This window comes from Orussus abietinus, unplaced genomic scaffold (genome assembly GCF_000612105.2).
Source record: "Orussus abietinus isolate OABI.00-Male unplaced genomic scaffold, Oabi_2.0 scaffold37, whole genome shotgun sequence".
NCBI lineage: Eukaryota > Metazoa > Arthropoda > Insecta > Hymenoptera > Orussidae > Orussus > Orussus abietinus.
This window is the reverse complement of record NW_019394759.1, coordinates 635541-660881: the sequence shown is the minus strand read 5'-3', so window position 1 is coordinate 660881 and position 25341 is coordinate 635541. Positions and strand designations below refer to the sequence as shown.

The 25341-nt window shown below is 46.8% G+C and overlaps 1 protein-coding gene across 3 annotated transcripts in view; it reads right to left on the bottom strand.

The window, feature by feature from the left end:
- The window catches only part of LOC105696302 (membralin), a 77998-nt gene that overhangs the window by 31239 nt on the left and 21418 nt on the right, over positions 1–25341 (bottom strand). For all 3 annotated transcript variants that reach the window (XM_012418681.2, XM_023433217.1, XM_012418682.2), the window contains exons 9-10: positions 24134–24217; positions 8681–8813 (exon numbers count right to left, since the gene is read on the bottom strand). In XM_012418681.2, the coding sequence (XP_012274104.1) occupies positions 8681–8813; positions 24134–24217 (217 nt within the window). The remainder of the gene's footprint in view (positions 1–8680; positions 8814–24133; positions 24218–25341) is intronic.

Sequence of the window (25341 nt, the reverse complement as noted above, 5' to 3'; positions counted from 1 at the left end):
TAGGTTCCGAAACAACTCCAGAACCCTTTGCGGATATAGCTACGGAACGCCTCGGAAGAGTCAGGAACTGTTCATCTTTAAGGTGAAGTGAAACATCCTTCAAATCAGTCGATTCGAATACAACACTTTTTTTTAAGGGCATTAGACCAAACTGTCCGAAACTTTGACACGTCACTCCTGATCATCTAAGAATTGTCCTGGCGTAATGGCATAATTCGAAGAGGGCGAAACTACTCCTAGGAATTTCTGGGGGAAAACAGAACCGACCTATCCGGGCAGACATAACCTATTTGGCCTCGTTCCTTCGAGCCGTACGTGGTCTGTTCGGGGGATGCTCCCGCTCGGGTAGGTGCCCGAGAAGAACGTGGCGCGACTCCGTAAGGGAGTCATGAGACAATTTGGATAATTGCTCGACAAGCCGGAAATTCCCTCAAATATTTGCGCCGGGCCTTTATGGCCGCGGCTGGTGAAAACGTCTCCTCGAGCCGGTAACGCGAAACCGTCCGCACCCCTAGATCCATCATGGTCAGTCCAGAAGGGAACCACCATCCAGTCCATCATCGAGGACCACCCCTTCCGCGGACTTTTGTGGACTTAAGGTGAAGTGAAACACGTCGAGGAACTTGATCGACGTCGATAAAGATTTTTCTAAATGCCTACGTTGCCGACGTTGGTTTTTATATTGACAGCTGGGTCGAATTATATTGGGTATTGCACCAAATGGCATACTCCACCTGTAGTTTTCGTACAATATATATCAAGAAATCGAAGTAAAACTCCAGAAATCCTCCGGATTCGTGCTTTCTGGGGCCCTAATTGACTGCAGAGGGACCCCCTGCGCCATCTCTGATTTCCAGGTCAATTAAATTTTCACTCCGAGACCTCGTATTACCATCGTTTTAGCATAGAAGCGCATACAACACTTTTTGCCTTTATCCCGTTCAAATGGGAATTTATCGATTACCAGAGTGTTCTAAATTCTCGTAAAATTGTCCTGACCCTTTAGTTTCTCATATCAGAGTCTTCGATAATTGTATATCGATCGAAATATCAGAGCTCGACGCCATTTTGGTTGTTGTCTGAGCTGAGTCAAAAAATGTTAAAAAATCCAAATTTTCAATGAGTCAGGACAATTCTTAGATGATCAGGAGTGACGTGTCAAAGTTTCGGACAGTTTGGTCTTTTACCCTTAAAAAAAAAGTGTTGTATAGAATGGACTGATTTGAAGGGGGTTTCACTTCACCTTAAGCCTCGCTTTTAAAGGACGGTGCACCTTCGATTAACCCTTACTCCTCCTCTACGCCCTCCTCTAAAAAACCCGAGACCCGAGGCCGACTATGAATCCAAACTCTTCATGGTGGAACGTTCAAATAATTTAAAACACAACATCTGATCCATCAACAAATCCCCGGACAATTGTTTTTGCTTTCCAATTACCCCGGTCAAAATTAATCTTGGTCCGACAAGATCGAAAACATAGTCAACTCCGTGCGCCCAAGATTTGCTCATCATTGGCATCATTCCCAAAAAATTTACAACACAACATCCGATCCTTCAACAAATTCCCGGACAATTTTTTTTGCTGTCCATTACCTCGGTGAAAATTAATCTCGGTCCGACAAGATCGAAAACATAGTCAACTCCGTGCGCCCAAGATTTGCTCATAATTGGCATCATTCCCAAAAAAAAAAAAAGAAAGAAATCATGGACCCTTTTCAAATTTTTCTCGCCAATTTACGGAACGATCCGATAATTTCTACGCCCTTTTAACGACCAGCCTTTAGAGTATTCATTTTATTATCACGCAGGATACGGAATATAAGCACCATCTTTGACGTATCTCGGATGCGAATGACATTCGATAGCTCGATGGAAAATTCGACTTATCGGTTCCCCGTTCCTCGGCACGAGTGCCATGGGTTTTGTATCCGTGGAAAGTCATGGCGTCGCGATTTCTGCGACCATTCGGAGGTCCTTTGGGCTCTCGGGTCTCTTTGTACTAGTCTAAGAAGTCGGTGGCGGTGCCGGAAGGAACGTAACGAGGCTAATCTCATCTCGTGTGTCTCTCGACATTGTCCCTTCCCATGTGACACCCGACACCGCATGCATACTCCAAGTGCGTTCTTCCTCTCTTCTTTTCTGTAAAAGGACCCCCAAGGGAGGGGGGAGGGGGAGGGGGGAGGGGGAGAGAAAAGATTATAAGAGACGTAGAGGGAGGCCGAAGACAAAGCGGGGAAGAAAAGGCGGACGGTTTATGCTGAAAGCTGCATGCTGGAAAAAGAGAGGCGGAGGGAAGGAGAGAAGTGGAAACGGAGGAGAGGAGGGCTTTCCTCGGGAGCTAAATTAAAAATACACCTTTTCCGACCGGATACCTAATACCACCCACAGGCGTCATGGCGTGCCTTTAAACTTCGTTCCCTTCCTGCCAGCCGAGGAAAATTACATTTCGATGAATCCTTACCTCCGCTTCTGCACGCGAGCGACGCCATCGACGACCTCGCGAGGGAGGATAGAGTGCCGAGGATCCGATTAATCATTCCGATTTCTTTTGTCGGAACTTTACTGGCTCCATCTCGGGATACACCGCGAAAAGGGAGATCTTTGTCCAACCAGAGAAATATTCGAGCCAATGAGATAATTTGGTAACTCAAAGAATCGTTACTTGAACCAACGAAATTGTTCTTTGGTTCGATGAACTATTTTATTTATTTATTTATTTATTTTTTTTCCCTCAATGTAGGTACTACACTGGGAAATGTCATTCCTACTCGGGGCCACTAATTGTGGACGTTAATTGGGGATTAAGGTGATTTCTAGATCGTTTTTGTGTTAGGATGTTTCCATTTGTATGTTTTGCAAGGAGAGGAAAAGCTGCCAGCGCAGACGTCGAGGAGAAAGAAGAAAATTGAAGAAATGGCGGAAAGCGCGATTTGCAATTAATTATGAAAGGTGGGAGCTTTTTTTCAAGACACGTCGAGGGAGTTACATTTTTCCGCGGGGAAGTACACGAGATCGCTCTTCTGGCTCTGTCGTGCTTCAACGACCGACGCTTCCTCCGCCCTGAAGAGGTCCTCTTCGAGTGTCATTTAGCGAGCGTCCTCTAAGAGTTCCTAGTCACCCTTTAATTGAGGAAGCCCGCAAGTCGTCCGTGACTTCCCGAAGAGCCGGAGAATTATGTGTATATAGAAAAGCTCCGGGCGCCGAAGCTCTGCCTCCTCGTTTCCTCATCTTTCCCCTCTTCTTCTCTCCTCGCTCTTCGGCAACGAAAAGCCGCGCTTCCGGCCGAGAAACGTCGAAATGGAGAAACAGATCGCGACCGACGGTAATTTTAATTTCCAGGTAAAAACCCAGCGAGTCTACTTTAATTCGTAATTTCGATTTGCAGATAAAAATCCAGTGAGTCTATTTTAAATCGCGATTTTTATTCTCTACGTAAAACTTCAAACGACCGATTAATTCGCCGCGAAAAAATAGCCAAGTACGCGAATCCGGCGGCCATTTTGAAAATGAACATGCAGCGAGTCTACTTTAATTTGTAATTTCGATTTGCAGATAAAAACCCAGCGAGTCTAGTTTAATTCGTAATTTCGATTTGCAGATAAAAATCCAGTGAGTCTATTTTAAATCGCGATTTTTATTCTCTACGTAAAAATTCAAACGACCGATTAATTCGCCGCCAAAAAATAGCCAAGTACGCGAATCCGGCGGCCATTTTGAAAATGAACATGCAGCGAGTCTACTTTAATTCGTAATTTCTATTTGCAGATAAAAACCCAGCGAGTCTATTTTAAATCGCGATTTTTATTCTCTGCGTAAAACTTCAAACGACCGATTAATTCGCCGCCAAAAAATAGCCAAGTATCCGGCGGCCATTTTGAAAATGCACATGCAGCGAGTGAAGACGAACCGCGAGGAAGATTAACGGGGGATTTTAACACAAGTTCTGACGTCAACCCGATGGGAATATAGATCCTCAACAAGGAGTCTGTTTTAAAAGTTTCGAGGAAATTGAGGGAAAGTTCGGTAAGCGTTGTCGAAGATTACGATGAAATACGGGAGTAGAGAGTGATGTATCGCGCGTCGGTGGTAATAGACATGCTAAGCGAGGTATAAAAAAAAAATAAGAAGAGGGTAAAAGAAGATCGCCTTAAAGGTTCCTTTCCTATTAAAATATACTTTTCGTGGTTATCAATGAGTCTGAGGATTTTTACGTGCCCTTGCTTAATTTTTACCAATAGAAATCCAGGTCTGTTTCATTCCGAATGAATGGCGACTCGGGCCAATTCTTCCCAGGGCTAACCTCGTTATTAGGTAACGAACAAATGGGCGTATCGCGTCCGGTCATTACGCATAATGATTAGTCGCAGCATTGATTGATCAATGCCCCGAGCAGAAGCATAAATCCCATTGTCGTCATAGCGGGCAACGTCACGTTCCGGTTATGCGTCATGGAGCCCCATGACGTTCACATAATCGTGGAGGATCCTTCCGAACTGTCTTGCCGAAAGAGATGACCCCGGACTAAACGGCGGACAGATTACAAAGTTCATTGTTTCGAGATGACCCAACCCCATGGAGTGTCTAGGGTCACCATGAAAGATATCAAGGATCGGTCCTGTACAAAAGTGAAGGCTTCTCGACAGCTTATCGCCTCGTGAACTCTCGAAGGGCCACCATGACCGAACTTTGGGGCTCCTTCCCACCGATCATGGGAGTAAAGGGAGAAAGAGGAAGAGAAAAAAAGGAATCACCCCGAATCGCTGAAATTCCCTATTCAGGGAGAACCGCATCCCCCGCGGATGGGAGAAATCCGATGTAGGTAATCTCGGAATGAGAAAAGAACGGCTCCCACGTCCTTCCATCGTGCTCGCCGAACCGCGAACATCTGAATTAAACTTATATCAAGAAGCAGACAGACCGGGAATAAGAGAGGCGAAACGACGAGTACCCACCACCAGACCGGTGCAACGCCATGGGGAGAGTACAAGTATGTACCTTTTCAATTATTTCGGCATAAGAGCACCTTAAGGTGAAGTGAAACACGTCGAGGAACTTGATCGACGTCGGTAAAGAAGATTTTTCTAAATGCCTACGTTGTCGACGTTGGTTTTTATATTGACAGCTGGGTCGAATTATATTGGGTATTGCACCAAATGGCATACTCCACCTGTCGCTTTCGTACAATATATATCAAGAAATCGAACATACAGATACAGATTTTTTTCATAATTAGAAGGCTTAGGAAAAAATAATTCTGTCTACAAATTCCTTGGATGAAATGATTAATTTACGATACAAAAATGGTTAAAATTAATCCTATGGTTTTTTCGGTACTTCTATTCGAACAAAGAAGCCAATATATTTATATGGATCGTTCATGAAATTAGTTAGTCCGTCAATTTGACGGATTTTATAGAGATAGGTATACCACATACAGATTTTGAAAATTAGAAGGCTTAGGAAAAAATAATTCTGTGTACAAATTCATTGGATGAAATGATTAATTTACGATAGAAAAATTATTAAATTAATGCTATGGTTTTTTCGGTATTTCTTTTCGAAGTTTGAATTCCGTCAAATTGACGGGTCCCGTAAACCTAGTGTTAAGAGTGTCAACTTTTATCCGAGTTTCATCTACAAGCCGAAATAATGAAGTCTTCTGAATTATTTCATAAATCGAATATCAGGGTCCCTTGAGAGTGTCGATTTTTTATCTCACCTGCGAGGTGATAAAAATAAAAAAGGGATGTACCTTAGCAATTCTTTCAGGAATAGAATATAAATGACAGGAGCGTCAGTTTGTTTCGTGGCCTGGTCTCACCTGCGAAGGTGGCGGACCGAAGGGGAGGCCAATCGCAGAAAACGAGAATCAGGGGAAGAATCGCGCGGATACAGGAACGACAAAACTCGCGGGTAACTTTGCCCGAGGAGGAGCGCATCAGGAAAACAATCATCCGAGTTTCCGGGATCCGTGGCCCGCGGCCATTCTTCCCGCGCGGTTCGATTTATGGCGCGAAGAGGAGAGCAAGATGGGCGCCCGGTGGATCCTCATTTTACTTTCAGAGTTCCGGCCAGGGTGCGTCGAGGTGCAGGATACACGTCGGGATATATCGAAGAAAGGGAACAACGGAGAAACCTGGGCGATATTTACGCGTCCCAGGATTTAATCCATCCCGACGGAGGATGGAACGAGTCGAGGAGTCGTCGAGTCGCAACTGGGTTAACTTTGGATTTTATCCCAGAAAAATATAAAACCCGAAGAAACATTTTCCCCAGTCAATGCAAAACACCAAGCCCTGCATATGTGCCCATAATTATGAAAGTGGTCTAAGTCAAAATTAAGAAAAGAAATGAGTTTATCAGTTATTTCACGCCATATTATTTCAAACGAAATTAATTCAATGTAATTTCGAAACAAAAAATATATGACTTAGACCACTTACATAATTATGGGCACATATAATTCGACATCCGGCAATTTCATCCAGACTCTCAAGCTAGAAATTTAATTTCCAGGATTTCAAATTCAACATCCAAGCCAATTACCATCGAGGTTCTGCAACTAACCTCATGCCAGTATTTAATTCGACATCAGAGATAATTTAATCCAGGCTTCCCAGGGAACTCCAAGGAAGAATGAAATTCCCAGGATATAATTCAACATCCAAGGGAATTTTATCCGGATTTTCCTGCCACCAGGAAGCCAAGACCCATCCAGGATTAAATTCGGCATCCAAAGCGTGACGTTCCAAGGTAGACCCTGGATCGTTAGGTCGGCATCCTGGGCAGGTATTTAATTCGACATCAGAGATAATTTAATCCAGGCTTCCCAGAGAACTCCAAGGAAGAATGAAATTCCCAGGATTGAATTCAACATCCAAGGGAATTTTATCCGGACTTTCCCGCCACCAGGAAGCCAAGACCCATCCGGGATTAAATTCGGCATCCAAAGCGTGACGTTCCAAGGTAGACCCTGGATCGTTAGGTCGGCATCCTGGGGAGGTCCTTGCAGATTTTCTGCCCGGCTAAGCACGCCAATGAGAGCATCGAGAGGTCGCATAATCGAGGAGCACCGTGCAACCGGGAATTACGCTCGGCGGGAATGGAAGAGGAGGTGGCGGCCCGAAGGCAACAAATGGAAGTCGGACTCCTAATTAAAACCGGATGACCCGCGGTAATGGCGGCACGCAAACGCCGAAGGAGGACATCATCGACCCGGTTTTCCCGCGAGAGGAGGACCCGGTGATTGGTCCTCTCTCAGGACCGATTCCAGGGCGCCGCCACTACCTCGACATCGGTTTAATTGCCGCCTAAACGGCGGCAAGGTCCCCTTTCCGGGTGTTTCCCCCGGCGATCCGGTGTAAATCCGGCCAGTTATTGAGACCCGGAAGCGCCGACTTCCGTCCCGACCGCGAGTCCATCGGCGCCGCCACTGTTGGCAATCCTCGGGATAGCGGTTGGAAAATCCGCCCTCTTCGGGAGCCAGCCTCCTCCTGAGATCGATCCCGAGGTCGCTTCGTCTCCCAGGGCTGAGAGATTCGTACAATTATCGGCGCTAATGCCCCTAATATGTCCGGACTTCCGGGGCCCGATTTGCCGCGGAACCGCGGGCAAGGTTCCGCGGATTTGTCCGCCAATAATGGCCTTAACGATCGGCGATAATGATGGCAAACGGAATGACGACAGAAGGGATTCAAACGCCGGGGATTAATAGAATTCTATGCCGCGGCGTTTCAGCTCGGGATGTATCCCGGCTCTGCCCGGGATCGGCCGGGGAATTAGGGCGACGATCGCTGCGCCGTGGGGCGAGCTCTACCGGCTAAATACCCGCCGCGAAATTTCCATCGGGGAATTCTGTAATGACGCGTGAACACCGGCTGAACATCGACGGGAAAAAAGTGGCGGCTTTGTCTCTGCGAGTGATCACGTTAAACCTAACCTCAAAGCGACGGCTCTCCTCGGGGAGAGCCGAACGCCCTGTACAAATTCCATCTCCCCGATAAAGTGTAAAAATAATATACGCGTTATTAACCCAACACTAATTACTTCTGACTTTTTCGGGAAGCGTTCCACGCGCGACTCCATACGAGATAATTAAACTTTCCAACTTGGCTCCTCTTTTTGTCGGCCCACTCGGAGTTATCCGAGCACGGCCGGGCGTTTCAAAAGCCGAGCCTCGACGCAATGCAAAAGACAGCTCGTAATGTGTTTAATTTGCGTGCCGGCTCTTTCTCGACACTAAGGACAGGGGCGTTTCGCTCGATTTTTTCGAGATTACGCCTTTCTACCCGGTTTTCCAAAACCCGGGAGGACCGACTCGACGTCAATCGACAAGGACCGCTTGGGGAAAAAAAAAAAAAGAACGACGAGGACAGGATGCCGCCCCGGGATTTTTGGTTCTTTCGGTTCTAGGAGTCCTAAAATAATGAGGAAACCAGCCGGTTCATCCGGGACCAAAGGATTAGAGCTTAATCCGGTTTAATTAAACCCTCTTTCGATCGCGTCCACCTCGGAGGCGCGCAAATGAGACTCGGATTGAGTATCTCAGATTTGTCCTCCAGGACATCTTGTGTCCTTAAAATTGTCCTAAAAAAGCTAGTGATCCGACTGGGGAGGTATTTTGTAGAAGGTGGTGTGTTTCTTTTGTTTTTAAATCAATGAAAAGTCGCATTAGACTCACCTAAGCCAGTGCCTCTTGGTGACCGGCGTGTGGCAGCAAATGGCGTCGTATTGGTCGGCGATCCAGACTATGAGGATGACGTAGAAGGCCGTGGTGGTGTCGTTGAAGAACTCCGACATGATCGCCTCCATGCCTGCGCAAAGACGAGCAAGAGTTATCAATTAAAGCCTCCTCCCCTCGTCGCCTGATTTTCCGGGGGGGTGCCGCCATCTTGGGCGTGGGAGGCGCCTCCGTAATTTCTCAGCATAAGATTCTCATTTCTCTTCTTCCTCATCTCGTTGGGTTACTTCCCCAGCCGGGGGGAGGGCGAGAGAGAAAGAGGTGACAAATGGTCGCGCGCTGTTAAGTTTATTTGATAGAAATTCCCCTATTCCTAACCTCGACTCCCCTCGCTACCTACCCCATCGAGTAACCTTAAGACTTCGCCCTTGCAGCTGCATTTTCTGCCAATTTTTCACGTTACAGGAGCATCGCTTCGCGATAAGACGTCGAGCCTCCCCGAAAATCCAAGATGGCGGCCAGGCGGCTCATCGAGGAGCCGCACCGAAAACGTGTCGTATTAACGGTTCAACCAGCGCAAACGAGTGCCAGGGGCTGGATCAAGGATCCTTCCTCCCTGCTGGAGGTTTCCACCGGTCCGAAAATTCCCGCCGGTCGAATTTCAGCGGTTAAATGAATTCCGAAACATCGAGCCGGGGCCGGTTAGGCGGGCTCGCCCGCGCCGCCATTTTTCCCGGCTCGCGCTCGGGGCGAATATCCATTGCTCGTCCTATTAATCGAATAGTTTCCGCGCAATTAAATCGCGCGACCCCTTCCGCGCGCGTTTCCGGCGGGGCCGCGTGAGAATTTAACGCCGGTACACGCCATTATGTCGATAAAATGGAGAGCACGGGCCACGCGGTCCGGCACTCTCGGCCCGGGAGGGTGGCCCCCAAGAAATATCGACCGGGCGCGGCCATAATTCCGAAAATGTTCCGCGGTAATTCCCCGGCAGGCGTCCCGGCCACGAGGTGCACCAACGGGTCCCCTCCTACCTTTTTATCCTCGATCCTGGAAAATTGGCGGGCGTAAAGTAAAGGGAGAGTCGTTAGCGGCGGCCGCCTTTTCGCGGCCCCGATTATCTCCGGCGGTCTCCATAATTCCGAGTATAAGCATCCGGACTTACAGACCCGACTCTGATCCCGGAATTAAGGGGGCGACGCGAAACCGCGGATGCAGCACTCCCGAGGGGATAATTAACCCCCGAGTTTTCGGGAGGGAAAACCCCTCCGAGAAGACGCGGAGAAAAGGCGGGAAGGTAAGCCTCGATCGCTCGACGGGAGGAACAAGATGGCGGCGCACCGGAAGGGACGCCGGGAGGAAATCCGACGAGAAGTCGCACAGTCCGCTGGCGTGCGGCCTAATGAATTGTAACGATCGCGGAAACCGCGGGGGACCGACAGGAATAATAAAACCCTTCCAGGGAGCGCCGAGCCAGTCACGACAAATGGAACTAAGAGGAATGTATCGCTAAACGTGAATAATGGCTACAGCTGATCCACCCTTCCAGCATTGGGGGCGCGTTAACACGAGATCGCTTCGAGGTGATTGAAAAAGGGGGAAAAAAAAAGAATAATTAATCGACCCGAAGCGTCCAGTTCTTAACATGAATCCTATACCTCAACACTGAGAAACAAAATTATCATCGAACCGAAGAAATATCTTCTTCATTCCAAAGAATAATTTTCCCTCGGAAATTAATTCTCATAACCTCGAATAAAATGTTCCATCGAATTTATTCCAGTTTATTTGAGTGACTTAATTCCGTGAGATAAACGAATATTTTTTCGCACGCCGTTCAACGATTTCTTTCGTTCGATGAGATTTCATCTCAGGGCTATCGCGAGACGTCAACTATACCTCAACACTGAGAAATAAAATTATCATCGAACCGAAGAAATATCTTCTTCGTTCCAAAGAATAATTATCCCTCTGAAATTAATTCCCATAACCCCGAATAAATTGTTCCATCGAATTTATTCCAGTTTATTTGAGTGACTTAATTATTTCGTTAGTTAAACGAATATTTTTTCGTACGCCGTTCAACGATTTCTTTGGTTCGATGAGATTTCATCTCAGGGCTATCGCGAGACGTCAACTATACCTCAACACTGACAAGCAAGGTACCTGAGGTGTCCCCCTCCGATTTTGTTCATTTTTAAATATGTTACAGAGGACTAAAATCTAAGGGACCCGTGTTTTTTTTTATCGGCGGATAAACACTTTTAGGGGGTGAAATCAGGCTTCAAAGTTGTCCGTGCAAGGGGGTGAGTTGGCTGTTTCATATAGAGGCACTCGACCGATTTTCATGAAACAACCGTCAAAATGTAGGGAATGAAGAATTATGAAATGTGCATTTGGAATTTTTCGAAAAAATTCATTTTTAAGGGGTGAGCCACCCCTTTGAATACTTCTTTTACCCCTTGAGCGAGCAGTAATAGTTCTCCAAATTCTACGGATACCGCGAGCTCCCATTTTCTTCTTCCTTCGGTCCCGAGGAATCCCCGGGATATCCTTCACCGCGGAATCGTTAGCGAGAGTTCAACCCGACGGGGAGGATGGACGAGCCCACGACTAAGGGCGCGACGTCGGCTAATTAGTTTCTTGATCGGACACACCGCCTTAACGCAACTCAAACAGCAAGGACACCAGCTAGAATGCTAATGAACAACTTGGCCCCCCATGTTCCGGCAGCGTCGCGACGCCCGAAGACCGCGGACGTGACGTCGCGGGGAACGAAGCTCGTTATTCATTTTATTTTCTCACCACTTCCGGGGTTAATAAACAACGACGGCCGGTTGCATCGATTTTGCATTACACGATTCCGGGCCGGACTCGTTTGGGACTGGCCAGTGATTGTCCATTCGTCACTGCTCGCTCCGCCCGTGTTTTACGGGCTCTGACACCTGACAATTCCGCCATGAAAGCCGGCCAAACGACCGGGTGCTTATCCGAATATCGCCGGGCAGGGTCGTTTTCCCCCGACGCTGACCTAAAAGTGAGATCCTAACCTAAAACCGGAGCATTAACCCATAAAGACGCAAACCAAGCAAGACAGCGACAAACAAGGTCCCGATAGCGTTTTTTATGGATAAAAACACCGTTTAACGTACAATCGACGGAGTGTCCTGTGGGTTATACTTAATAGTCTTTTTATGAATAAAAATGGGGTATAAACGTAAAATCGACGGAGTGTTCTGCGGATTACACTTAATAGTCCTCGGGAATCAGGACGAAGGGTGGCCAGATCCTCTTCGTCCTGTTTTATTCCCGTTTCGGATCGTCGAGGAGGCCGATTTAGGCCGGCGGGTCCGTTCGCATGAATCAGGAAGAGCGGCCCGCAAGATGGCGCAACGGTCGGATAATGCACCCGTTTAAATGCATACTAGTCGGGCATTCCTTCACCACGGCTAAGCCAGGACCCCGTCGAGTGCTCGGTCCAGCCATTTAGGACTCTCGTAAGGACGTTAAAATTCCCCCCGGAACGACGGTCGCCCGATAATCTTGCCTCTGCTGAAAACGCGCGAAAATCCTTCCCGGGAAACCACCTTCCCCGGCCTCCCCTTCGCCCCCGCAGACGCCCCACCCAGGGAAATCCGAGGAAATCCGCAAAACTCGCGACCCGCGCACGCGACCTCGACGGAAAGAGACTTGTACTCTCCTGGAAAAAAAAAGAAAAAAAAAAGAAAATTACACTGGACGCACGCGAGCAACTGCAGGTGTTAAAACAGCAGCTAAGCCAGGGGTAGGAACGAGTTAAGTCACCGAGGATTTTTTTGAGAATTAAAAAAATCAAGAAAATCTAAAATTTCAGAAATATCGGAATTAAGGCCACGTCAAAGTCTCGTTTACGACACTCTCCTCCTAACTGGGTGTAATGAATCGTTTGGAATTTGTTATTAAATTTTTTCTTAGACATTTTAATGATTGTTTGTAAAACATGAAATTTCATGGCCTTCCTTATAGCCTCCATGTTCATAGGGTAATATTGAAACTGCTCGGTATGTCTCGAGAAAAGTTTCAGGAATTGACATCTTAGGTGTAACTATCACATCCCCTTAAGGGTGAAAGATGTATCTGGAGCAATTGGGCGAGTTATGGAGTATCCGGGGCGAGGTGGAGGTGCGGCTGCAGCTGCACCGTCATCGCGACACCCTGGGTCTTCCCGTGATCCCGCAAACCCAATTGTCGGCGGTTTCCCTCGGTGACTGTCACCGAATTACGGGGGTCCGAGCAATTTTCCGAGTGGCCGCGCGGGGTGTCGAATTTTGCGCCCATATTCATAACTGATTCGCGGTCGGTCGGGATTGATGAAGTATGACGAGAGACGCGTAGATCGCCGGTAAGAGCGAGAGGGAATGCTCTGGTCGACGATCGATCACGCGTAAACGGCCCTTCGTGTACGCGATTCCAGTTTTACGATCCTCCCGATGCACCTATCGCTGCCCTCCTGCTCCGGGTGAGGACAGGTAAAAAATAAAAAAAAATGAAAAAAAACCTGCAAAGGGATTTCTCGTTCGAAAATTGCAAATCGCGTAACAATCGCCTCTCTCAAGATACACACATTCCAATTTCGCATCTACAAAAATGCTCCCCTGTAACTGTATACGAAAATGTAGTTTTTTATCAGCAGTCGAAATAAATCGCGGTTTGTATGTCACTAGCGAAAACGATAATTTCTTCTTTTTTTTTACTATTATCTACCGAAGTAATGCAGTCACCACTTATTTATCGAGGTGCTGAGAATTGCATTAGTGGTAAGAGTAATTTAGGAATTGAATTATTGAATTATTATTCTATTGGGGGATATAGATCGCGAGATTTACGGGAAGACCTGACCATTCAATGGCGACGGACGAGGTCGTTTCTGTCATCCTGCGAATCAGCCTCCCTGAAAACTGTCGAAATCATTCCCGACCGAGTTGGAACTCGATTACCCTGTGAATCCGCGACGTCACCGCGTCCCTATCAAAACCTGCATAGACTATGCAGAGAGGAGCGAACTTTGGTGCGAAACCGACCGCGAAAAGACGTGACGTACGGCGCGAATGCGATTTGGGAGCACCGACCACGGAGTAACTTTTCAGACGAGCATTGCTTCTCCCAGGTATTCCTGATCCGCAAGTTGTACATCCGGGATTTTCCTTTGGGGGGAAAAAAAATATAAAAAATAATAATAATTATGCACTTTCATTAAAAAATGCACCGTTGATAAAATTCTGTAAAATGCGACTTGGGAGCACCGACCACGGAGTAACTTTTCAGACGAGCATTGCTTCTCCCAGGTATTCCTGATCCGCAAGTTGTACATCCGGGATTTTCCTTTGAGGGAAAAAAAAATATAAAAAATAATAATAATTATGCACTTTCATTAAAAAATGCACCGTTGATAAAATTCTGTAAAATGCGACTTGGGAGCACCGACCACGGAGTAACTTTTCAGACGAGCATTGCTTCTCCCAGGTATTCCTGATCCGCAAGTTGTACATCCGGAATTTTCCCTTGGGGGAAAAAAAAAATAATAAAAAAAATAATAATTCTGCACTTTCATAAAAAAATGCATCACTGATAAAATTCTCACCATGTCAGAGGAATGATCTTACCAACGGCAAAAAACGTTTGCACTTCCGCGTCGCGGCATGACACGAGTCAAGAGCGAACGACCACGTGCTTCGGGATGGACGCTCGGCGATTTTTGGGAACTCACCTCGGGAACGATTCTAAATAAATCCAGGTAAGTCGGGACGCGCGCGAGAAGAAGGAAGAAATAATGACCGACTTACTTCCTTAAAACAACGGTAGTCCTTTTATCTGATAAGGGCAGCCAAGTCCTGGGATAACCACAAGAAAAATCTTCCCGGAGAAATATTTCTCTGGTCCATTTTCAAGTGTTTATGGTTACGTCGTGATAAGGGAGGTTTTCTTTTACTTTTCCGTGTCTAGGGATGGGGAGTGAAAATCGGAGCGGAAACGCAGGGCGCAATTTTTCCCTGATATCTAGGGGAATCCCTCAAGGGGATTGCCCGCGCCGAGGGGGAATTTCCGATTTTTAATCCAGGTCGGCTACAATGGGGCATCGGTGCTCGAAGAGGACTGTTGGTCCAGTGTCATCGGCACCGCGTCGAGGACCAATTCCGCCCGGGCGGCGCCGACTAATGGACATAATATTTCCCGGTGACCGCACACGTGGCGGACGCGTTTAGGCTCGGCCGAACCGACCTGGCTTTGATCGAATCGCAATTTATGCAAACGCACCAACCTTGCGGCTTACCCTGATCGAGCCGCGGCGCGTCCACCGCGGGGTGGGCGAAATGAAATATCGAAAATATCCGAGGCGTGATATACGGCACTACGAGGGGGGACTAGGACGGGTTTTTAACCAAAGACGAGAGAGGATTTTTCTCAAGACTCGCCATTACCTTGACAATGTCTAGAGACGCTTCCTCGCGGTGTCTCCAGATCAAGCGATACCGGTGAATTTTATTTAAAAATTATCTCACGCCTAGAAAACGGTATAAAGGTAGAGGTTCAATTTTCTGGAGAAAAATCCAGCGAAAATCACGAGAAAAAAAATGGTACCGGCAATTCTCGAGAGAAAAATCCAGGACGACCCAGTCGGAGGACATCGAGGAAGACATTTGAGAAAAAAAAATTCTGACCGGTGAATTTTATTTCAGAATTTTCTCTCGCCTAGAAAACGGTCTAAAGGTAGCGGATCAATTTTCCGGAGAGAAATCCAGCGAAAATCTCGAACAAAAAAATGGTGCCGGCAATTCTCGAGAGAAAAATCCAGGACGACCCAGTCGGAGGACATCGAGAAAAAAAAATTCTGACCGGTGAATTCTGGCCAAGCGATACCGGTGAATTTTATTTAATAATTTTCTCACGCCTAGAAAACGGTCTAAAGGTAGAGGTTCAATTTTCTGAAGGAAAATCCAGTGAAAATCACGAGCAAAAAATTACACGGGCAATGCTTAAGAGAAAAATCCAGGATAATCCAGTCAGAGAACATCGAGGAAGACATTTGAGAAAAAAAATTCTGACCGAAGGATATCAAGGAGATTTTTTGGAGTACGATTAAAAAATCCGGGTTAAGGGGCACCGAGATCATTTTCTTTCGAGAACTATTCAGGAGTACTCGGGAATATTGACCAAGGTGGGGCGAATTTTCGGAAAACCCGGGACCGTGTTTGCCGTCGAAGGATCCATCGGGAGGACCTGGAGCGAGCCGATTCCCTAGGGATGCCGAGAAAGTCGCGATTAGCCGGGCCGCCGCGCCCCGTGGGAAGATGCGATATTGCCCGGACGTCCCGAGGGCGACCCTCGTCGAAGGGGCAATCGGTCCAGAAATTTCCGAAATTAAGATCGGACGTTGACAAAAGCTCCCGCCGGGTCCCACGGAACCCGGGAGCCCCGCGCTGCGGTTGCGTGGGAGGAAGGGGGGGGGCGAGGGGGCACGCACCCCCGCGTATGCCATACGCGCGCGCGGTATCATACAGATCGATGATACCCCGTGTTGACACAACCCCGAGTCCCTCCCCGACTCGCCTCGACCTCGCCGACCGAATCACCGACCCGGAGGAGGAACTCGAATTCTATCGCGGCCCTCCACCGGAAGCGGAAACGCACCGGCGCCGAGTGCGCTCCGCTGCGCCTTCGATCGGCTGAGCCTCGTTAACGAGCTAATTAGGCAGGAATTTGGGTCTTAACTTCCGCCGAGGCGAAGACGCGACGCCACGGAGACCGAGCGTCGTCCTCGAGAGGAGAAGAGGTCCTCGCAGCGAGGAGGCCCCCGCAAAAATTGCCAGGAAAAAAATTCCCCAAATTTTCTCTAGAATCGCCAGAAAAAAAAAAAAATCCAGATCATGGCTAAAGCTCGTTCGGGAAAACCAAAAAACTCCTGGACTAGAATCCGGCATTGTGGGTGCTGTACAGGGAAATAGAAAATAAATAGTAAATAGTAAATAGAAAAAAAATAAATAGAAAATAAAGAGTAAATAGAAAATAAATAATACAAAAAAAAATAGAAAAACAGGCAGTCCAGAAAATTCAGGATCCACTGTAAATCATCGAAGAAACATGGGTCTGCCTGCAGAGTTTGAAATATGAAATAAAAAAAAAATAGAAAAACAGGCAGAATCCAGGAAATTCAGGATCCACTGTAAATCATCGAAGAAACGTGTGTCTGCCTGCAGAGTTTGAAATATGAAATAAAAAAAAAATAGAAAAAACAGGCAGAATCCAGGAAATTCAGGATCCACTGTAAATCATCGAAGAAACATGTGTCTGCCTGCAGAGTTTGAAATATGAAATAAAAAAAAAATAGAAAAACAGGCAGAGTCCAGGAAATTCAGGATCCACTGTAAATCATCGAAGAAACATGTGTCTGCCTGCAGAGTATGAAAAATGAAATAAAAAAAAAAATAGAAAAACAGGCAGAGTCCATCGAGCCTCGAAATAAAGGGGGGCAAGATAGCCGCCGCCATCGGCGAGATGCGTTCACGGCGAGTTTGAAATATGAAATCAAAAAAAAAAATAGAAAAACAGGCAGAGTCCATCGAGCCTCGAAATAAAAGGGGGGCAAGATAGCCGCCGCCATCGGCGAGATGCGTTCACGGCGAGTTTGAAATATGAAATTAAAAAAAAAATAGAAAAACAGGCAGAGTCCATCGAGCCTCGAAATAAAAGGGGGGCAAGATAGCCGCCGCCATCGGCGAGATGCGTTCACGGCGAGTTTGAAATATGAAATTAAAAAAAAAATAGAAAAACAGGCAGAGTCCATCGAGCCTCGAAATAAAAGGGGGGCAAGATAGCCGCCGCCATCGGCGAGATGCGTTCACGGCGTGTTAGGCGGCCGATCGCGCGTAATCGATGCGCGAGGGCGTCGCGCCGCGGCGAGCGTACGTCACTTGACGTTCCATTATGCAAAACCGCCTTTCAGCCGGCCCGGGGGCGCTAAACGTGAAACGGCGCCCGCCCGATTTCACGCGAACTCGTCCTGATGTAACGCGCGGCCGTTCTTCCGCACCCCCGCGTCCCAGGACGACTCGCGAGGCCGCCGCGACGCGGCCCTCGAGAAACAAAGATACCGAGATGCACACCTAAGTACGAGAGATCGATTAAAATTTTAATTATAACTCATGAAATACCGAAAAAATGAAAATAATGCGATAAAAACGAAGGATCGACCTTTAAGCTGAAGTGAAACACGTCGCGGAACTTGGTCGACGTCGATAAAGAAGATTTTTCTAAATGCCTACGTTGCCGACGTTGGTTTTTATATTGACAGCTGGGACGAATTATATTGTGTATTGTACCAAATGGCATACTCCACCTGTCGTTTTCGTACAATAATTATAAAGAATTCGAAGTAAAACTCCAGAAATCCTTTGGATTCGTGCTTTCTGGGGCCCTAGTTGACTGCAGAGGGACCCCCTGCGCCATCTGTGATTTCCAGGTCAATTAAATTTTCACTCCGAGACCTCGTATTACCATCGTTTTGGCATAGAAGCGCATACAACACTTTTTTTGCCTTTATCCCGTTCAAATGCGAATTTATCGATTACCGGAGTGTTCTAAATTCTCGTAAAATTGTCCTGACCCTTTCGATTTTCATATCAGAGCCTTCGATAATAGTATATCGATCGAAATATCAGAGCTCGACGCCATTTTGGTTCTGGTCTGGACTGAGTTAAAACATTTTTTTGAAAAATCCAAATTTTTAATGTGTCAGGACAATTCTTAGATGATCATGAGTCATGTGTCAATGTTTCGGGCAGTTTGGTCCAATACCCTTAAAAAAAAGTGTTGTATTCGAATCGACTGATTTGAATGGTGTTTCACTTCACCTTAAATATGTCCCAAAGGCACCAAATTAAAAAAAAAAAACAACTTGTTTCGAGTCCTGGAAATTGCACCCCCCGGAAATAAGAAAATTATCGCTGGTTACTTATGTATATATATATTTTTATATATATATATATAGCAATCTTTGGGACAAATTCCAATAGAGAACCTTGAAGAGGGAGGATAGGGAAGTGAGAAGAGGTGGAGAGGTTCTTTCCTCGGGATCAACTTCGAGGTCGTTCCCCGAAAATTTAATTCGGGTAAGAGCGACAATCGGGGTGGATCCCGAGTTGTTCGGAGGTTAGAGTGCAAAAGCATCTTCGAGTACTGGGAAAGACCTGGAGTAGAGACGAGCGGGATAACGAGAATCAGCAGCAATTATGGTACCGAAATGGCGGAGACCTGTTGCGACAAGGGCGAGCCCCGAGGGCAAGAGGTTCCTCCTTTAAGCAGACACGATACCTCGCCGGGAACTAATGGCCCAGGCTACATACTCGCGGCATACATTTTCGAATTTTCCTGGGGAAATATACCCAGTCTCGCTCCCGACAATGTTCTCCAATTTGCGAGCGTTCTCCAGGAAGGAGAAGGACCCGATCGCGAGGAACCCTCCATTTCTCAACCGCGCCGAATTAACCCTTGAGGTGGCGTGAAAGAGGCGTCGAAGAGGCCTCGTTCATAAAACGTTACTTCGTGGATATTTCAAAAATTTAATATAAAAAAAAAATGAAATTTCACGGATGTCGGGACCTTCTTCGTACCCTCCACATTGACATTGTAAAGTTTGAAATTATTCGGTACACCCAGTTCGGGGAAAAGCTTCACAAACTTGATCAACGTCGATAAAGAAGATGTTTCTAAATGCCTACGTTGCCGACATTGGTTTTTATATTGACAGCTGGGTCGAATTATATTGGGTATTGTACCAAATGACATACTCCACCTGTCGTTTTCGTACAGTAATTATAAAGAAATCGAAGTAAAACTCCAGAAATCCTCTGGATTCATGCCTTCTGGGGCCCTGATTGACTGCGGAGGGACCCCCTGCGCCATCTGTGATTCCCAGGTCAATTAAATTTTCACTCCGAGACCTCGTATTACCATCGTTTTGGCATAGAAGCGCATACAANAACTCCAGAAATCCTCTGGATTCATGCCTTCTGGGGCCCTGATTGACTGCGGAGGGACCCCCTGCGCCATCTGTGATTCCCAGGTCAATTAAATTTTCACTTCGAGACCTCGTATTACCATCGTTTTAGCAAAGAAGCGCATACAACACTTCTTTTGCCTTTATCCCGTTCAAATGCAAGTTTATCGATTACCAGAGTGTTCTAAATTGTCGTAAAATTGTCCTGACCATTTCGATTCTCATATCAGAGCCTTCGATAACTGTATATCGGTCGAAATATGAGAGCTCGACGCCATTTTGGTTCTGGTCTGGACTGAGTTAAAAAATTGTTTTGAAAAATCCAAATTTTGAATGTGTCAGGACAATTCTTAGACGATCAGGAGTGATGTGTCAAATTTTCGGACAGTTTGGTCTAATACCCTTAAAAACAAGTGTTGTATTCGAATCGACTGATTTGAAAGGGGTTTCACTTCACCTTAAACGAGAAATCCCCTTATCACTATCATTACACTTAATCAGGGAAATCTCTGTTTCCGTCTCGGGCACTCGAGTGGCCGGCCCTCCATTTTTCATCCGCGAAGGAGAAGATAGGACCGACGAGAGAGAAAGGAAGAAAGAAAGGGAAGCAAAGGGGGAGAAAGATATGTTTAACCGGAGGCAACGACTCGACAGGTTGCCGAGATCTTGGGAATCCGGGACCGAAGAGCGGGATGACGGATGGAGGGCAGGAAGCGACACAGGAACCGGAACCTATTACTCCGGATAACAACTTCCCCTCCGCGGCCGGAAATTTACCACCTCCGCCGCCATCTTGCTTTGTTGCGCCGAGCGCAACTAGTGGTCGCGCGCCCTGGCGGCGGGTCGCCGAAGTGCGGCGGCCATCTTGCTTTTCGATATACTTCGAGTACTTTCCGTGCACTCTCCTCGATCCCTCGATTCGCATTAATCCCGATTCATCGTCGAGATGGTCGGGGTAGATTGTTTGAAAATCGTTATGGCGCGTCCCGACCGATTCGGACGTCGTTCGTCGAAACGTGAGGCGAAAGTGAATCGCAAGTGGTTGACGCAATCGCCCGCATGGCGGCGCCACTCGTGGCGTCGTGTACCCTGATGCATAGTCAACACCCGCTGCCGAAGGTACACCGTGAGCGACCTAACCTAACACTTGCACCGCACATTCCCGGAACAAAGGAGCTGCTGGTTCACCGGGAGGAACTTCGGATCCGGCGGACCTAACCTCAACGCTTAAGGTGAAATGAAACCCCGTTCAAATCAGTCGATTCTAATACAACACTTTTTTTTAAGGGTAAAAGACCAAACTGTCCGAAACTTTGACACGTCACTCCTGATCGTCTAAAAATTGTCCTGACACATTGAAAATTTGGATTTTTGAACAACATTTTTTAACTCAGCTCAGACAAGAAACAAAATGGCGTCGAGCTTTCATATTTCGATCAATATACAATTACCGAAGGCTCTGATATGAGAAACTAAAAGGTCAGGACAATTTTACGAGAATTTAGAACACTCTGGTAATCGATAAATTCCCATTTGAACGGGATAAAGGCAAAAAAAGTGTTGTATGCGCTTCTATGCTAAAACGATGGTAATACGAGGTCCCGGAGTGAAAATTTAATTAACCTGGAAATCACAGATGGCGCAGGGGGTCCCTCTGCAGTCAATTAGGGCCCCAGAAAGCATGAATCCAGAGGATTTCTGGAGTTTTACTTCGATTTCTTGATATACATTGTACGAAAACGACAGGTGGAGTATGCCATTTGGTGCAATACCCAATATAATTCGACACAACTGTCAATATAAAAACCAACGTCGGCAACGTAGGCATTTAGAAAACTCTTCTTTATCGACGTCGATCAAGTTCCTCGACGTGTTTCACTTCACCTTAACCGACGTAGAAAACACGAAAACTCCGCGACAAAAGCTACTCGGACTAATTCAAGAAGGCTCAGCAAGGAACCTTAACCTCTCCCTTGAAAGAATACCCGCTGAGACGAAAAGTATCCGTAAGCATATAAAACGATCCTTTAATAAAAAAAAAACATTCATGAGATGACTCATCTAACCTCAACGCAATTTTTTCGGGGGGTCCTTAGACTTTGTTCGACGTTGTTCGAATCACCCGATGGAGGGAAACTGAAAGGGGTGCCTGAAAATCGAGTCCCTTAAACGGCTTGGAATAAAGAGGCGTAAAACGGGGGTTCTTAAAATGTCCCGGGGATGAACGAGCGAACGACCTCGTTGGTGGCGCCGCCGAGCGGAAACCCTTGCAGCTAGGAGGGAGAATTACATATCCATGTACTCATATGTACACGCATATACGCGTATCACTGAAAATCGCAGTGGAAACGACTCGATTGGACGCGAGAGGCGTCGAGAGAGGATCCGGGAAGCCGGGAATGGAAATGGGCCTCGCGATGCCGGACCGCCACCTCCACTCGCGCGGGGCCGAGGGGGTGGGTCTGCCCAACTGTTGCGCCTTCGTCAGAAATTTATGCAAAATCCCCTTTAACCGTTAACCGTCTCCGCCGATGAGCTCCGCAACCGAGCCGAACCTCCGCCGGCGTCGAGTCGCTCGAGAGGACTTTAACGATTCATCCCCCCGAGTGCCGCGACTCGCTTCACGGGGTCGAATATAACGGTCCTTGTACCAATTGGAGGTTATGTATCCCCCGGATTTGGCGCGCCTCTTCCCGAAGCCTCTCTAACCCTTAGCTCCCTCCGTTAGTCCACTAAATCCTAGAAATCCGGGGCCAACGGCCATTTTTCACCCCTCGAGACGAGATAAGGGGTAAAACATGCAATGCAATTTACTTAAACCGCGACTGACACGTTGACACTTTTTTTTTTTTCCTACGGATTTACAAACTGGAATATGTTCTTGCAACTTTATCCTCCAGATTTACCCGTTTACGTTTTAATCCTCGTTACTTCAGTCAGTTCAGGAAATTCACTGCGAAGGGTCATTCCTGACCCTTTAAGGTGAAGTGCAACACGTCGAGGAACTTGATCAACGTCGATAAAGAAGATTTTTCTAAATGCCTACGTTGCCGACGTTGGTTTTTATATTGACAGCTGGGTCGAATTATATTGGGTATTGTACCAAATGGCATATTCGACCTGTCGTTTTCGTACAATTATTATAAAGAAATCGAAGTAAAACTCCAGAAATCCTCTGGATTCATGACTTCTGGGGCCCTAATTGACTGCGGAGGGACCCCCTGCGCCATCTGTGATTTCCAGGTCAATTAAATTTTCACTCCGAGACCTCGTATTACCATCGTTTTAGCAAAGAAGCGCACTTTTTTTGCCTTTATCCCGTTCAAATGCGTGTTTATCGATTACCAGAGTGTTCTAAATTGTCGTAAAATTGTCCTGACCCTTTCGATTCTCATATCAGAGCCTTCGATAATTGTATATTGATCGAAATATCAGAGCTCGGCGCCATTTTGGTTCTGGTCTGGACCGAGTTAAAACAGTTTTTTGAAAAATCCAAATTTTTAATGTGACGGGACAATTCTTAGATGATCGGCAGTGATGTGTCAAAGTTTCGTACAGTTTGGTCTAATACCCTTAAAAAAAAGTGTTGTATTCGAATCGACTGATTTGAAGGATGTTTCACTTCACCTTAACACGAGTTAAGGGTTAAAATGGATCCTTCGTCCCATTGACGAGCAGTTTATACGGAGTCACGGCGCCGTTCGACCGATGCAATTTACTTAAACCGACGTTGACGCGACGTCTCGATTAATATATCTGCTCGGCGACGTTTTAATAGAACGTCCGGCATAAACATCCAGGATCGCACGTCATGTGATCGATCGTCAGGACGGATTTCATAAAGATGAGTAAAATAACCGCAATTAAGAAAACAACCTCGGGAGACTTTCTTCCTATTTAGTTGCTCAAATAGCTCTTCAATTAGAGTTCCTCGAGTGCGATAATGAATAAAATGTCAAAAACTTTAAAATGGCCATTTTCAAGATTTTTCTTCCATGGCTTAGGGTTGCGACAGTGGCTTGAATTAATTTCTGTACTTACGTTGTGGGTAGTACTTAACTCAGAATTTTTTTGACGTTTTAATACGACGTCCGGCATAAACATCTACGATCGCACGTCATGTGATCGATCGTCAGGACGGATTTCATAAAGATGAGTAAAATAACCGCAATTAAGAAAACAACCTCGGGAGACTTTCTTCCTATTTAGTTGCTCAAAGAGCTCTTCAATTAGAATTCCTCGAGTGCGATAATGAATAAAATGTCAAAAACTTTAAAATGACCATTTTCAAGATTTTTCTTCCATGGCTTAGGGTTGCGACAGTGGCTTGAATTAATTTCTGTACTTACGTTGTGGGTAGTACTTACCTCAGAATTTTTGTAAATCGATAGTGGCATAGAAATCTGAATGTAAAGACTTACCGACGAGCGCTAGGATGACAGTCAACAGAGAGGCCGCCGGAAACGAGACGGTGACGTTGAACTCCAGCATCTGAAGAAGATCCACTGGGACAGAGAAAGAATGATTAACATTCCCCCATATCCCGTATACACCGCGTTAAATAAGAAATTTCGACCAGGAAGCGTAAATAGGAATCGCGCGCGAGTTTTCGACGACTTCCCGATAGGTCGTTCCGAGGGAAGGCAAAGCTTAAGGCGGCTCACAAAGGAGCGACTCGGGCCGCGAATCCGACAAGTCGAGCGTGGAGGCACGAACGGATATAAATATTTATTAGCAATAACTCGAACGACATCGGCTATAAAGTTCGGAGGGAACGAAACGCTCTCCGGCCGGGGATCGCCTCCGCCTTGGCAAAAACCCGGGAATTAATCTCGAAGTTGGCGAGTCCTCTCGCCGATCTCGATCTGAATTCCCGGAGGAAGTTTTCTCGTCTCTCGCTTCACGGTATACTAGGCGCCGCTTGTAGTACATTGTACATACAAAGGGCGTCCACCATTTCGAGAAGTGAAATCGCGTAGATCTCGTCCAGGGATATTACGAGATAGGTGAACAAAAGTGTGCACTAACAATAAGTAGAATCGGGATTTTGAGGTCGGACGGGCGCCGCCATATTGCGCCGCCATCTTGGGCCGCGCATCGGAGACTCTTCGGCGGCCAAGTAGGAAAAAGTCGGAAAATCCTCTCGTAAAGCGACATAACGCTGGCCGATTCCTTCGAGATTCGAGTTTAACTACCATCGGAAGGCGAATTGGAAAGGATCCGCCATTAAGGCGAGGCCGGCCTCGCCGCTTACGAATTACCGGAGCGCCGGGCGGCGGCCTCGGTATCGGGTTTAATGAATTTTAGATTTCACCTTTGCCAGATAGTAACTTCGGTCCCACTAGTTATTAAAACTCGCCCGACTCTGCCCACCCGGACCAATAACACCCCCGTCCCTCCGGACGAGGAGGGGCTTCCTCTCCTTCCACTCCTTCGTCAATTCCCGCTCCCTTTTCCCGCCGCGTCCGCCATCTTTTTCCGTCCTTTTGCCTTTTTATCCCGGGCTCTCTCCCCGCTTATTATCGCCGTAGTTCCCGCGGTTTGCGAAAACGCCCTGTGCCGCCCGGAATTTCTAATAACCGGAAACCTCCGATTATCGGAGGTGGCGAATTTCACTGACTGGGAGGTA